General features: G+C 36.4%; 1 protein-coding gene across 1 annotated transcript in view; it reads left to right on the top strand.

Moving 5' to 3' along the window:
- CNTN5 (contactin 5) overlaps window positions 1-14,938 on the top strand; it is a 234,548-nt gene that overhangs the window by 89,371 nt on the left and 130,239 nt on the right. The window contains exon 6 of the mRNA XM_065678713.1: window positions 6,454-6,556. Within this exon, the coding sequence (XP_065534785.1) occupies window positions 6,454-6,556 (103 nt within the window). The remainder of the gene's footprint in view (window positions 1-6,453; window positions 6,557-14,938) is intronic.

Raw genomic sequence — 14,938 nt, 5'->3', positions numbered from 1 at the left:
AATATTTTTTGATAGAAAACTAAAATGCAGACAACAGTGTAGCGAAAGGGTCATAGGACACTTTGCATAGTAGAGGTTTGAATTCAAGCCACAGATTTGCAGCCAAGTCAGAGGAACAACTTAAATGAAACAACTTATTAAAAATAAATCTGAGTTTATTAATATTTTTTCTTATCTGGGTTGGAGAATATGTGATTTGTGGAGAATTGCTCTATAATATTTGCATGATCGTAAAAAAATATCTGAAGGACCAAATAGGGAAATCAAGTGTTCTATAAATATTGAGAACCATCTCTGCCCATGTGACTAACAAACCATTAATTCTAGTAAGGTCAAGCTGTGCTTGGTCCTGGGATATTTTCAGTGATTTGAATCAGTGCCTTTTTCAGTAATTAGAGATACAGCAGAAAGGTATTTTATCTCAGCTGAACTTCACCTATTAGGGGAAGACTCTGGCTAGACAGGCATGAGGCGAGCTCTCCTCACAGGAACTGAAAGGGCAGAGACAAAGACTGAGAAATGTAAGGTGGAATTGATTCAGAATAAAACACAGGGCCAAGATTTACTTAAACACGAAAATTTCGCTTTTAGCCCTTTATTTCATCCCAGAAGAAAATTCAAGATCTGGTAAGTTAGATTTTGAAGCAGTGTTTCGTACCAGTCTCAAATTCAGCACTACACACGTCTGTACTCAGCTGAAAAGCACAGCTTGTAAAATAAGGAGTGCAATAAACTAACTAAAGAAGCCTAAGGAAGATTGAATCATGGGAGTCTTCTCTAGGAAGGGAAGAGGTTGTCCGAAATGAAATATCTTCATGGGAAGGCACAGCACAGGAGCATTGAGGGAGGCTCCCCGTTCTGCAGTCAGACCACATGAGCTCTATGATTTGTTAGCCACTTAAAAATCGTATATTATGTTTCTATTCTTTGCTGATCAATTTTATTTATTGTATTTCATGTTTGATAACTGAAAATAAAAAATGACTGAGAGAATTTTTTATGGCCTTAGACAAACCTCTGAAAGAGAGTCATGTATATTAAGTCTGAGAGAGATTGATTCTATTGCACATAACTCAATGCCTTGGTATTTCTTAAAAGTTCAGGTTCCTTTTAGCACCCAATACAAATGAACAGAAGTCTTGATGAAAATGCAGATGGTGATTGTTTTACCATTACTGACTTTTAGTGACCATAACAGAAACTGGAAAAGATAAATATCCTGGAGGTACAACAGCCATAGCAAAGCAATTATACTATAATGTGGGAAGGTAAGGCCTTGGTAATTCTCTCGATGTCTATGAAGCTTTAATGGCCTCCTTGGTCTCAAATATCATAAATAATAAGGATGAAAAATATCTCTTTGCAATAATAGACTTTTGTTTCCTAATTTTCATAGGGACACCAAGCAATTGCTCAGTAATTTTTCTTCATTTTTTGGCCAGTGCTGCAGGCGCGTCACTTGCTAATGTAACAATAACCCAGAAGAACAGGACGTGGTACAAAGCTTTAGCAGATAAGAATTTCATTAGGAATATGAAATTATGGCATGGCTCTTGAATATCATTCAATACTTGTACAGATTGCACCTACTAAAGAGAGTTAATGTAAGTTAAAAACATAAGATTGTTTCTCAGATGTGTTCAAAAATACTGTAGTAATTTAAACGCAAGAATACCTTATTTCTATTTCCAAAAAGCTTTCTTTTTCAGGGCTAAAAAAGGCAAATGTTTAGTAGTATACTACAAATCAGCACAGCGATTTTCAGGAACAAACCCTTACACAAAGGAAAATAAACCCCCCTTTGTTTAAATCCATTGACTCACAAAATGTGTCAGCAAGTATGCCCAGTCAGCAGATGCCAGAGATTTAAAAGAAGCACCTCAGGAGTATAAGACTTCATAGCAAAATGTAAATGAACTGTTTTCAGTAGTGTTCACTACAAGGGAACTTAGGGAGGTTCCTCTATCAAGATTGAAGTTCTCCTAACTGAAGATTTAATAGACGAGATTTTAGCCGAAATATTGACATTACAAATATTAACAAATCCCCAAGGGCAAACTCATACAAAAAGAAGCAAAATGGACCATTTTCCTTCACTTGGCCTCAGTCATAGGAGTGTATGTAGAAAAGGTCAATGGCGCAGAATCTAGCAGGAGGTCTGTGACTAGTGGAGTTCCTCAGGGGTCGGTGCTGGGACCGGTGCTGTTTAATATTTTCATCAATGACCTGGATGAGGGAACTGAGTGCACCCTCAGCAAGTTTGCTGATGACACAAAACTGGGAGGAGTGGCTGACACACCAGAGGACTGTGCTGCCATTCAGCGAGACCTGGACAGGCTGGAGAGTTGGGCGGGGAGAAACTTGATGAAATTTAACAAGGGCAAGTGTAGAGTCTTGCATCTGGGGAAGAACAACCCCATGTACCAGTACAGGTTGGGGGTTGACCTGCTGGAAAGTAGTGAAGGGGAAAGGGACCTGGGGGTCCTGGTGGATAGGAGGATGACCATGAGCCAGCAATGTGCTCTTGTGGCCAAGAAGGCAAATGGCATCTTAGGGTGCATTAGAAAGGGAGTGGTTAGTAGGTCAAGAGAGGTTCTCCTCCCCCTCTACTCAGCCTTGGTGAGGCCGCATCTGGAATATTGCGTCCAGTTCTGGGCCCCTCTGTTCAAGAAGGACAGGGAATTGCTTGAAGGAGTCCAGCGCAGAGCCACAAAGATGATTAAGGGAGTGGAACATCTCCCTTATGAGGAGAGGCTGAGGGAGCTGGGTCTCTTTAGCTTGGAGAAGAGGAGACTGAGGGGTGACCTCATCAATGTTTACAAATATGTAAAGGGTAGGTGTCAGGATGATGGAGCTAGGCTTTTTTCAGTGATATCCAGTGATAGGACAAGGGGCAATGGGTGTAAACTGGAGCATAGGAAGTTCCACGTTAATATCAGGAAGAACTTCTTTACTGTAAGAGTGACAGAGCACTGGAACAGGTTGCCCAGGGGGGTTGTGGAGTCTCCTACACTGGAGATATTCAAGGCCCGCCTGGACAAGTTCCTGTGTGATGTACTGTAGGTTACCCTGCTCTTGCAGGGGGGTTGGACTAGATGATCTTTTTAGGTCCCTTCCAACCCTTGGGATTCTGTGATTCTGTGAAAGGTGTGTGGGTTTTTTAGAGACTCCTAGGAACATCTAAGAAACTACAGACTGGTAACTGATTTCTGTGTCAAGTGTTTTGTTAGAAAAAGCACAGAAAAGTACAATTAGGGGGATTGTATTTATCACATATCCATGCAGTAATCTGTCTTACCAGACACTCATATACCATGTACACAGCTTTTAAAGAGGGAAGTCATGCTTCACTCAATATGCAACTTTCCTGAAAAGTATTGGAGAATATGAACAGGAATGGTCAAGTTAATGTTGTGTACTTTTGTTTCAAATAGCTCTTGAGAGGGTCACTCATCAAAGGCTGTCAATGAAATGAAATTCTCAGAAGGGTTGAAGGGCAGACCCATTTTGAATTAACAACACATGGAAGAAAAAAAGTTCATCTGTTTTAGGACCATCTGGTCATTTTGGAGAACAGGGAGATAGCCAGTGAAGCCACAAAATAGAATCATAGAATAATTTGGGTTGGAAAGGACCAACTAACCATCTAGTTCCTTTTCTGGTACTTCAGCATTCAACACAGAAATGATCTGGAAAGGAAATGAACACAGAAGTAGAAAAGTTTGTTGATATAAAATTATTAAGGCTAGTTTAACTGTGAAGAGCTGCAAAAGGATATCATGAAAATAGAGTGGATAGGTGATAAATAATGTCACCCAGTACAAATTATGTAACACCCAAATCTAAAAGTATAAATACCTTTATTATATATTATTGGTAATTAGTGTGCCATTGTGGATGAATATCAGCTCAAGTGCAAAAAAGGCAAAAAGAAATTAATTATAATGAAAACAATATGAAACGAACAAAAACAACAAGAGAAGAAGCAAATATGTGATAGAAAGATCTACAGCTTCATTATTGCTGTGCGGTTCTCATCTTCCCATCTCAAAATGATAGAATGGAATTTGAAATGGTGCAATATAGGCACTAGGAATGATTGCAAGTTTATTAAAGGTTCACTTTAAGGAAGGATTAATAGTCTGAGATTTTTCAGGATATAAAAGGCACAGCTAAAAGGGTATATGACAGATACTGTATAAAATAATGAATGATTCAACTGGTATTCATAATCACACACACACACACACACACAAAAAGGCCAGAACCAGTAAAAGAAGTCACAAGGAGTGTAATTAAATAATGTAATTTATTGACACAGTACAAGCCTATGGGAATAAAATTTTTATGCCAGATTAGACTAGGAAAGATTTCAGTCTACTCTAGGGAAATGGCAATTGACTACAATTTGGTTGATGCCCTGACTTTATTTTAATACCCAGGACACAAAGGTTAATTTTGGTTTTCCTACACAAAAAAAAAAAAAAAAGAAAAAAAAAGCCGTTTAAGCTTTAATGCCAGAATTGGTTCAGAATTTGTCTTTTCAAACAATGGGGAGTATTTTTCCACAAGTTCACAAAGCAATGTCAAAAAAATTGATTTAGTCATGTTTTCTTGGAAAATTACATTACTGTTGCTAGTACATGTAATACTTGCATAATTATTTGTTTAAAAAAAGAAATCTCCTGCTACTTATAAAGCCACATTATTTATGGAATTGCATTCTTTGAACTAAAAGCATTTTGTGATTTCTACTTCCATTGTTTGATTCACAGCAGACACATTCAGATTTTCTAACTAAACTTAAGCCCCTAGACACATGGTTAAATGCATATAGTTCAGACTTCCTCCCAGAGTCAAGCTGCAGGAGCCTGTGGGACAACAGGAGGAAGACAGCACAGCCCCACTGGAAACTCCCGAGTCCATATGAAATACTTGAAGAGCTAGAAATATATGTTTACCTTTTCAGCCTTCTATATTATTTTTTGCTCTAATAGGCTGTGGATTGGTTTTCGTCTTTTTCTGCCAGTTGGTCTTCTCTGAGCTGCAAATCTCATATTCTTCTACTTCCATGTTCTTCCTTATGCTCCTTTCTTTTCTCTTTCTTGAATAAGATATCTGTTGTCTCTCTTTTGCTGTCTTAATTTCTTGCTCTAGAATTCTTTGGAGACTCTTGACTGATTTTTATAGACTCAGGGTAGACTTGTCTTGTTGCTGCTGTGTCCACAAGCCAAATTTTATTCAGTTTTCCTTATCTAAAAATATGAACAACTTTTAGTTTGTTTAATGTTGCTTTTAGTTCCTGAGCATCGCTTAGCCCAGTAGCCCATTTTCTGTCTAACTGAACAGTGCTATTAGAGCCATATTCTCCTGCCAAGTCAATCGTGACATTTCCTCTAAGATGCATCAAATACAAACCTCTCACCTCTCCTTATAAAACCCGCCTCCCTTCCCTGGTCATTTCTCATTTCCTAAACTCTCGTGATTCGCCAAAGCTGTCAGTCACTCCACAGCAAATTCAAGATAACTATATTGATTTCAGTGTATATATTTTTCTCATTCCTAAATGTTTTTCTAGTTGTGTCTTATGGTACTGTGTTGTCCTGATAAAATTAATCATCTCCTGAATTAAAAGGTAGCTGAAAATGAATAACTGGATTTTGTATGTGTTTGCATATCTGTGTTTGTATCTGAGTACACAAATGCCCTCACCTAAAAAATCCACTGCGCAGGCTGGAAGGGTTTACTCTTGTTTGTCTGTATGGACAGGTGAGGTTCGAAACGGCAGGTGACAAGGTGCATGGGAAACTGCAGATCCAACCTTGCATGCAGGCAGACCAGGGCATGGGTCGCTCGCAATTGCCCAGGAGATGTCAGTCCTTGTCAGACACTTCCTGATTGCCTAAGCTGCCTTTTTTCCAACCAGTTTTGCATATCCCACATACTCTTGGTCATCGTGCTTGTAGTAAGCATGGGTAAAGCCCTTCTCAAATCTTCGTTCGCGAAGCCAAGCCATCAATCACGCAAATGCTGTTACATCAGTTGAATTTTTCTTGCTGAGCTTAGAAGGTCCTCAGTTGACTACAGCTGATGTTGATTTATTTGTCATAAATGTGACTGCACCAATAAACAAAGCTTTGGTCTCTGAAAATTCTCACCCCTTTCAAATAGTTTGCCTGCTTTAATCTTTCAAAGTGTAAACATTAACCTGGGTTTGAAAAAACAAATCCTTTTCCTTAAGCTCACTGTTGTGCTGCTGGTAACTCTGAAGAGCATTTTAGAATACGTACTGGACCCAAGCAGAGCATATCAGAACAAACAAGGCTATCTCCATCAGTTACAAGCTTTACTGCTGGGAAGGTTCAAAAAGCATGCCACAGGGTTTTCCTCTGATCATCTCAGCAAGTAGAAAACTGATGATATTTCATATTCTAAACATTCCTTATTTTCCAGGTGTGATGGGGGAGTACGAACCAAAAATTGAAGTCCATTTTCCTTACACAGTTACAGCTGCAAGGGGAACTACTGTTAAGATGGAGTGTTTTGCACTTGGCAAGTAAGTACAGATTCTTTGATAATTAGACATCGTTGTTTATTAAGATTTGACGTGCCTAATTTGTGGTTTCCTTATTTTGCTGGATTTCATTATCGCAAACAGTTTTTACTGCACAAAGTAACCAATTGACTAAATAGCCAATTATTAATTCCCTGCCCAGCCATTTCTGTGGACACTAATTCATTCAAGTTAAAAGCCTGTGTCAAAATGAAAAGTAATATTCTTGTAACAAAAAGAGGAAAGTTGGTGGGGATTTTTGAAAAAAAATTGCCAGACTCTCCCATTTTAATTACTGCGATACCATAAATCAGTAAATGAGAGTTTATTCTGCCAAAATATTATAGTTGGAGAATAAACAAGATGAGTACCTTGCTTTTTTTTTTTTTCTTCCCAAATTCATAGCTTATGTATGAAGCTAAATGCACAATGTTTTAAACATGTCCTAACTCACTCTGGCAGTGCCAATTCTCTTGTTTCTACCTGACCTAATAGCACTACTAGAGAACAGGTATTTAGTATTCTTGTCAAAGGAGGTTTTATATGTTTATTGGTAAAGCAACTTAGGGAGAGAAAGGTTTTAGAAATACTTCTTTGCTATTTCATATAAATTATTTCTTTATTCAGATTACGGAATATAGGATGAAACTGATAATATATCAGTTTTCTTGTGGCACTTACTGTTATTATTGCTGCCAGAAATAAGGGTTGGAAAGGTAGTATACAGTTAAACAGAAAGAAATTATTCTTCCTTCTGTACATATATGTAGCTAAAGCCGGATGTTCAATCAGTGATGTTTCACTAGACACATATACAAAACCAGAAAGGGTTCATTTTTTTTTCCAAAATACACCATCAAATTCTATGTGGGGGTGGGTGTGTTGAAAGAAATCTCACTATATTGAATTCTTTTCAGTTCCTTTTTATAGTGGTGTTCCTTTTGTACATCTCTTGCACCCCACAAAGTCATGCTGCTCAATATCATATATCCTGCTTGGTTTTGTAGTTCACAGCTAGTCAAGGCATATATACAGGTTTCTTACAGCCTGTCTTTGATTAAGAAATAGTGGAATGATTTGTCTTTGTAACATCTGTGGAGGAACTTCACAAATCAATTAGCCTGAGGAGTAGCATATCTTCCACTCTAATTCTTCTTACTTACCTTAGTAGGAGCAAAGCATAAGAGGAAAGGATTTCTGAAACAAGTCTGTTTCCTGAGGATCAGCACTCCAGCTTGCTCAGCAGGTCTGGTTTTCCAAAGCACATATACAAAGCCTGACTCTACTACCCAAGAGGACTTTTAAAATGTTTTTATAGTAATTTTGACCTTCATGTGTCACTGGATTTTTTTGTTCAGATTTTTCTGTTAACAGGTCTTATTTACTGGCTGGACGATACATGTCTTAAACTTGCTTCTGTTCTTGCCTGTTTTTTCTGTTTGACCAATATCTGGATATTCTCAGTGAGCAGGTCAACAGAAAGTGTTAATGAATAATTACAGAGAAATTCTGAGAAAGTATTTGAATTGCATTTGTTTAGGCCTGATGAAGTGGAGGGAGAGACAGAACATAGCCAAACCAGTCCAAACAAAAGGTGGGAGACCTTAGCCCACATATCAGGAGCCATTAGACAGTAACAGTGACTTTTGCAAATTCGTTCACAAGTTAAATGTAAGCAGTAGCTTAGAAAACAAATGTGAGAGAACTTCTGTAGGGTAAAACTTGTATTTTGTGTTATATGTAGTAAAGAAAAGGAAAGAGGTACACGAGAGAGGACAGCAAAGCAATAAATAGAGAGATTCCCTGAAATATATGAAGAAAAGGGCTGTTCTGCAGAGGCTGGTAGCTCCAGGCTCTCTACTGTCAGTGACACTAACCAATTTTCTGCCAGGTCAATAGTTGGCAGCCAGACCCTTTTAGGCTCTTGGCTACGGCTGAAGCAGTAACCAGTGTGTTAGTTTTTATTTTCTTCATTTTGCTGAAATTAAATTCTAGTTGCTGGCAGATTACAAGTCAACTGTTACTTTCTAGTGAAGAGGAAGCATGCCACATGTCCTTCATAACCATAACTGACAGGCAAGAAATGCAGCTACTGATACCTTCCATCATCAGCATCCTGAGATTTAGTAAACTGTCAAAACCAGTCAGTCACTGTTTAAACAGCCACATAAGGAAGGTGAAGGTTAACAGAAAGGCTTTGATTAGCTTATTTCCAAGTTCATATTTAGCATTAACCTTTAATAAACAAAAAACAAAACAAAAACACCTGAACGATCAAGGAATTTAAGGTTATCTAGTAAGTTGACCCCATTTGCTGCTATTGTAATGGGCAGCTATTTTTACCATGCACATTCCTTATCTCCTTTTCACAGCCATTAATGAACAATCAAATCAGCTGAGTTGAAATTGCCTTCAACCTGATATGGTAATAATTACATGAATGACATTTCAGGCCTCTTTTGAGACCTGGAGGCTGAGGTAAAAATGCATCAGCTTTCCCATTCATTTTCATAATTTTCTTTTTTTTTTTTTTTTTTGTTGTCATCTCTTATTCCTGATAGCTTATAAGGATCTTCCTTGTTACACTGCCATTACCTAACTGAATCAGCACTAATTTGTTCATTCTTTATTTAGCATTTTGAGATCTGGTGTTTTTAATTCTTACTGTAAATAACACAAAAGTTGTTAGTCTCAAAACCAATGTGTTTCTGCTTTTCTCATGCTTTAATTTAGCTGTCTGAAACACTCTTCTCTCTCCACTGTAACTGTGAGAATGACAGATGTTCCAGTGAGATTTCCTGAAGTAGACATTTGGCAAATATTCCAGAAAGAGAGTAGTCTTTAGTTACAGATTAATGATTTATTAATAGTGTTTATTCAGAACTGCCAGTCAGTATGTCTGTAGGAATTAAATACATTGGAGCTGTGCAGCTTTTGTCTTCAAACTAAAAACAGATGTCTTAATTGCTTGACAGAAATTCTCTGAGAAAGATTTTATACTGATCCACACAATATGTAGCTGGTCCCCATACAAGTGAAAATATTAGGTTACTGATGCCACTTACAAATAGGCTTTGTTGTTGCTAAAGAATTCAAAGTAATACAAGAGTGAAATCTCTCAAAACAATGTTGTTTGTCTTAGATAATCAGTCATTGGCTAACAAATCCCTGCATGTACCCATGATTTACTGCTGAGGTATAGCAGAAGACATCATAAAGAGAGGACTCAAAAGAAACTAGTTATTGTATTATATATCAGAGTGCACTTTTTGCAATTAGTGATGTTTTGTGATTTGTGATGGATATTTATGCTGGCCCTTTTTTGTGGAAAAGTTGTTTTTGCAGCCATATCCAGTGTCACATCCACTCGATAACTTGTGTTTCACTTGTTATTAAAAAAGATAAGTTTCATATATGTATGAATGTATACAGTTACATATACAGATATATTTTCTGCCACCCATTTAATTATGTCCTTTTTTAACAGGAACACTTGAATTCTTCTTGTTTCCTAACATGACAGACATATTTATAAAAAAAAAAAAATAAAAAAACCCCAAAACCTACAGGAAATAACAAAATATTAATATCTTCTTTTTCTCATAAAAAGATTTACATCTTTTTAATTTACATAATTGTTAAATCCTGATTAAGATTTACATTAAGCATTGATAAAGCAATATGATCATTTTAAAAAAGAGAAAAATGTTTCCTTTAAAACTTACTAAATAGAAGAATTCAAAACATCTACATTAAAAAAAATAAATCTAACCAGCAGTATGGTAATATTTGCTTTTGAGTAACATGATTTTCACTGCCTGTGGCTTCTGTTATTTAAAAAGACAAGCCAATTTATTTTTATAAAACACATAAATGAGCTTATTGATAGGTTATTCTTTGTAGTTCAATAAACCTGTTTTTCCAACAAGTCCATTATTTTAATGTCAGAAATTAAGTTTATTATGTAAATCAAGAAGACAGATCATGACTTTGTTCTTTGGGTAAATTCTGGTGAAAAAGACATAACTTCTCCATCTGATGCGCTTGCACAATTCAAAGCATTGCTGGCTTTTCCTGCTGCAGAAATGCAATTTGTCAGTTACTGCCGTCTGTGACAGCAGGATGTTATTTTCATTTTCTCTAAAATTTTACTGACTTTGCTCCCAAGAATATCTGGAGGCAGCTGTTTAATTCTTTAATTCCTTTTCTGCATGTACTTTTTTAAATGGAAGAATTCTGATGTCTTCATTTAGCTCCTCATTAGAAAGATATGAAAACAACACTGGTAAAAGGACTTTTAAGTCCTCCACCACGTGATATATCCATTAATCAAGCATTTCCAGTGATGGCCATCCAAACATACTTTAACACTTCTTGACTTTGGAGTACAGTTATCTCCTAAGTGATTTTAATACTATTATTTTAATGTGGAACTTAAAAGTAGGCCTGGATGGAAATATATGACTTTGGTAAGAGCCTCATAATGAACAAGTTTTCATAGCTTGAGACTGGTTTGTCAAAGCTCACATGAAAAACTGTAAGTTACAGTCATTGAGCACAATCCCTTGCTGTCAAGACAAAAGCAAGAAAAAGCAAGTGTCAGAAATGTATCACTCTGTTTTTCCTTTAATGTTTTTCTTTTTTCTCTTTTTTTTTTTTTTTTTTCCCCCTGGCATATAACTCTAGGTGGACTTCTTGTTTCCCTTTCAAATAGTTCTTCTACATCCACTCTTTCACACAGATTTTTTAATGTCAAATCATGTATGATGCACACACTCTACCTGACCCTCGCACTTCAGCCTTTTTTCTCACTGTATTTTTGGTCATGCATCACACCATACAGCAGCTTCTATTTTATTCTGCTTATAAACTTCATACTGCTAAGGTTTTCTGGCTCCAGAAAGAAGAAAAGGAGTATATACAGTTTGTATTATGATAGTGCCAACAGCCAATTTTGAACAATCATATTTTATTTTTCATTAGAACAAATTAGAGGATGTGGGCTATTGCTGTGCTTGTAGGTTATTAAAGCTTTCAGTCTTTGCTTTTAAAATAGGATCCCTGGGCCATGTAGACTACCAAAAGGATTGTTTTGCTAAAAGAAAAAAAAAACAACAAACCAACAAATTTTATTCATCCTTTTTTTCACTATGGTTATTTTTTAAAACATGTAGGTGAACAGCTAGAGATTTTAATCAAAAGAGTAGATGGAGAACACTGCTGACAGACAATTTTTCTTACTAACCTATATGCTTGGTTTTCTGTATTTTTGAGAGGGTTTTTTATGCTTGTGCTATTTCTGTAAAATAATAACATCTACACAGTATATTGATATTCTTTCTAAATGCGAGGGTGTTTCACTTTACTAGTATCAAGACTATGCTTATATTGTGAAATATTTTTAGTTAAGACAAGAATAAAATAGAGATATTGACTTCCTTTTATTACTGAATTATGATGAGGCTGTCATCATAGAAGCATCATTCATGCTGTTACAGTTAAAGTTGCTTTAATCATTCTATTGTAAACTTTTGACGAGATTTGTAGCTCAGTCATAAACATTCATCCCATCTGTAATATGGCTTGTAAGAACTCAGCTAATAGTCCATTTTTAATTCTGGCCTTCAAAATAAGGTAAAATAAAAGAGTAAAGTAAAATAACTAAGGTGAAGTTATGTACATTTAAGTCACAGAAGTGAATGAAATTTAATGACTTGTAGTCTAGAAAATATTCTAAAATGTCTTGAAACATGAAACCGACTGAATTTTGATTAATAAATATCTCAATGTTTTAGATCCATACAGTATAGAATTTTAACTTATCTCCTTGACTTGATTGTCTTTTAACAGGTTTTTTAAATTGTTCTTCAAGCTTCTATTAAAAATGCAATCATTTATTGTATGTCACTATCAATATTTTCATTGAAGATTATGTGCATGTAGAGAGAGTTTAATGAAGATTTTAAAATATACAGAAATTAAAGCAAAAAATGGAAAAGTGAATATTAAAGCAAAGATCAGTGTGGTGATACAAAAAAAATCTTCATGATATGGTGAGGGGCACCTGACTATAATATTGGAATACTACATGAGGTATCTGGAGAAGTTATTTTTCCTGGTTTTGATCATTAAGACAATGCTATAGGGTAATGGCTATAAAGAAGACTTCTAGATACTGCAAATCTTTTGGCAGGTGTAAAAAGAAAGACTTTGCAAAGACACATGTTGGATGTTTCTGTGAGGTCTAGTCAGTGTTTGCCAAATCATGTAATGAGGAAAAGAGTAATTTCGGAAAAGAAGGAAGGTTAAAGGCACCCAGGAAGTACATCTTTGGTCAAAGGTTTTATAGTGCCTGGTTCCTTTCTTTTCTTCTTCTGAACTTCAGCTGTATGTGAGTTTTGCCAGCAACACAAAATTCACAAACAATAATCCTATAATGAGTCACAGGTCCAGGTTGCACAGTTCTCTACACATGCAGTTAGCCATCTGGTCCCTCAACATAGTGAATGCAAGTTTCCAGCATTACACCATATTGTTTCTTACCTGCAAAGGACGAAACTTTACCCTCTCTGCTCTTCGGATTTGTGAAATAGGACTTTTTCTTTCAGTCTGCCAGTTAAAGCTATGACCCAGGTTTTCCATATCTTTCTGACTTTAATCCTTTTGTTGGCTGATTTTGGCTAATCAAATATTGCCTAATTTATACTGTTCCAGGATGTTTCAGAACTAGTATCTGGGTTTTGGCTGTAGACAGCAGGATTCTTCTTGCTTTCAGACCTTGCAGGTGGCATCTCCTGCTATGAAGTGACAAGAGAACCTGACAAAAACTTCCCATAACTTGACCCCTTCCCACTAATCCAGTGTCAAAAAAAGGTCTCATGAGGATTTCTATTTTGAGATCAAGTTCTTTTCTGACATAAATCTTTTTAATACAAATCTATGAATTCACCTTTCCCTCCGGCCCTGATATCATGTTAAAGAGTAGCAGACAAAATGTGCAGTTTAAAACAAACGTAAAATTAACTTCTGTCCTACTCTGCATCTCAGGGGCATTGGGATGAGTGAGTGGTCTAGGTGGCAAGAAGCAGCTGAGTATTATTGCATACAAACAAGGGAATATAACATGAGTCATACTGTTACATATATATACACACACAAAATGGTATTAACATCTGTGATATAAAACAGGCTTCGCTGTTTTCAGGGCCAGGTATGACAGTTCTGTTGGGCATTTCTTTGGGATATGTCAGCAAATCTTTTCAGTTTTGTGGCAGTCAAGAGACACTGAATCGTAGTATCATAGAAATATAGAATATTTTGTGAAAGGTTTGTATCCTGAGTGTCATGCAGGATTTGCAGAACAGAGAGAAAAGACTTTTTTTAAATTCAATCCATTTGAAAGCAACTACTTTATCTGAAGGCATTTCCCCTCTGTACATGACATACTGTGGTTGACCTTTGCTTAAATTCAGTGACTGGCACAAGCATAGCTTTCTCTCTGAGTATAAGCTGGTTTTTTATCTTGGGCAACTGTATGTAAAGCCTCAGGGAATGAGTGCCTCTTTGCTAAGTATACAGATACCTCATGGAATGGCCATTTAGCCCCACCAGCTGCTCCTTTCTAGGTACTGTCTTTCAGAAATGATTAAGCCTCCTTGTACTTTTCCATGAACACAGAACAGTTCTTGCTTCTTCCCACAATAATAGTGACACACAGAAACACCTTTGATATTACAGATGACATGATTCTACAGTAAAGGACATTCAGAGCACATTAACAACTCTCATTTCCACTGAATCCTGGTGACAGTAGCACATACATTGTTATCCCCTACACGGAACTGCTGGTCGAAACAAAGTATGAAAGGACATGATGAATTACAACATTGATAAATGAAGGGTTGGAGGTTTGAGGAATTCTAACCAGATTTAATATACAATTTGCAGGCAAAAAGGAAGCTAATTTAGGCTTGTATTTTAAATGTATCATGGTACTCAAAATTTAATGATGTGCCAAGATCCCTGGTGTACATTAAATGGAGAAAATCATTCTAGATGCTATACATCCCATTCCTTGTTGAAACTAGGGATTCAAGTATTCAGTGTTTTTTCTACATACAGGAGGATTACTAGGGGAACAAGGACTGCTAGCATCTTAGTATTGTTGAGTATTAAGCAAATTCTCAATGTAGAAGTCCAGGGGCAGTAATTTGCCTTTACCCTCAAGAACAATTCTTATCATGATGTTCTATTTTTCATCTACAGGTCACAGACACTTAAAATGGCTGTTTTCTCTTTTTAAAAGCAGGAAAACTTGGCATAGGGTATTAAGATAGGATAATTTGCCCAAAACCAAACTGCAAGATGTAGACAAAAACTGGTATA

The sequence above is a fragment of the Lathamus discolor genome, chromosome 4 (assembly GCF_037157495.1).
Source record: "Lathamus discolor isolate bLatDis1 chromosome 4, bLatDis1.hap1, whole genome shotgun sequence".
Lineage (NCBI taxonomy): Eukaryota > Metazoa > Chordata > Aves > Psittaciformes > Psittacidae > Lathamus > Lathamus discolor.
The sequence above is the reverse complement of the archived record's forward strand: the minus strand, read 5'-3'. Positions and strand labels throughout refer to the sequence as shown.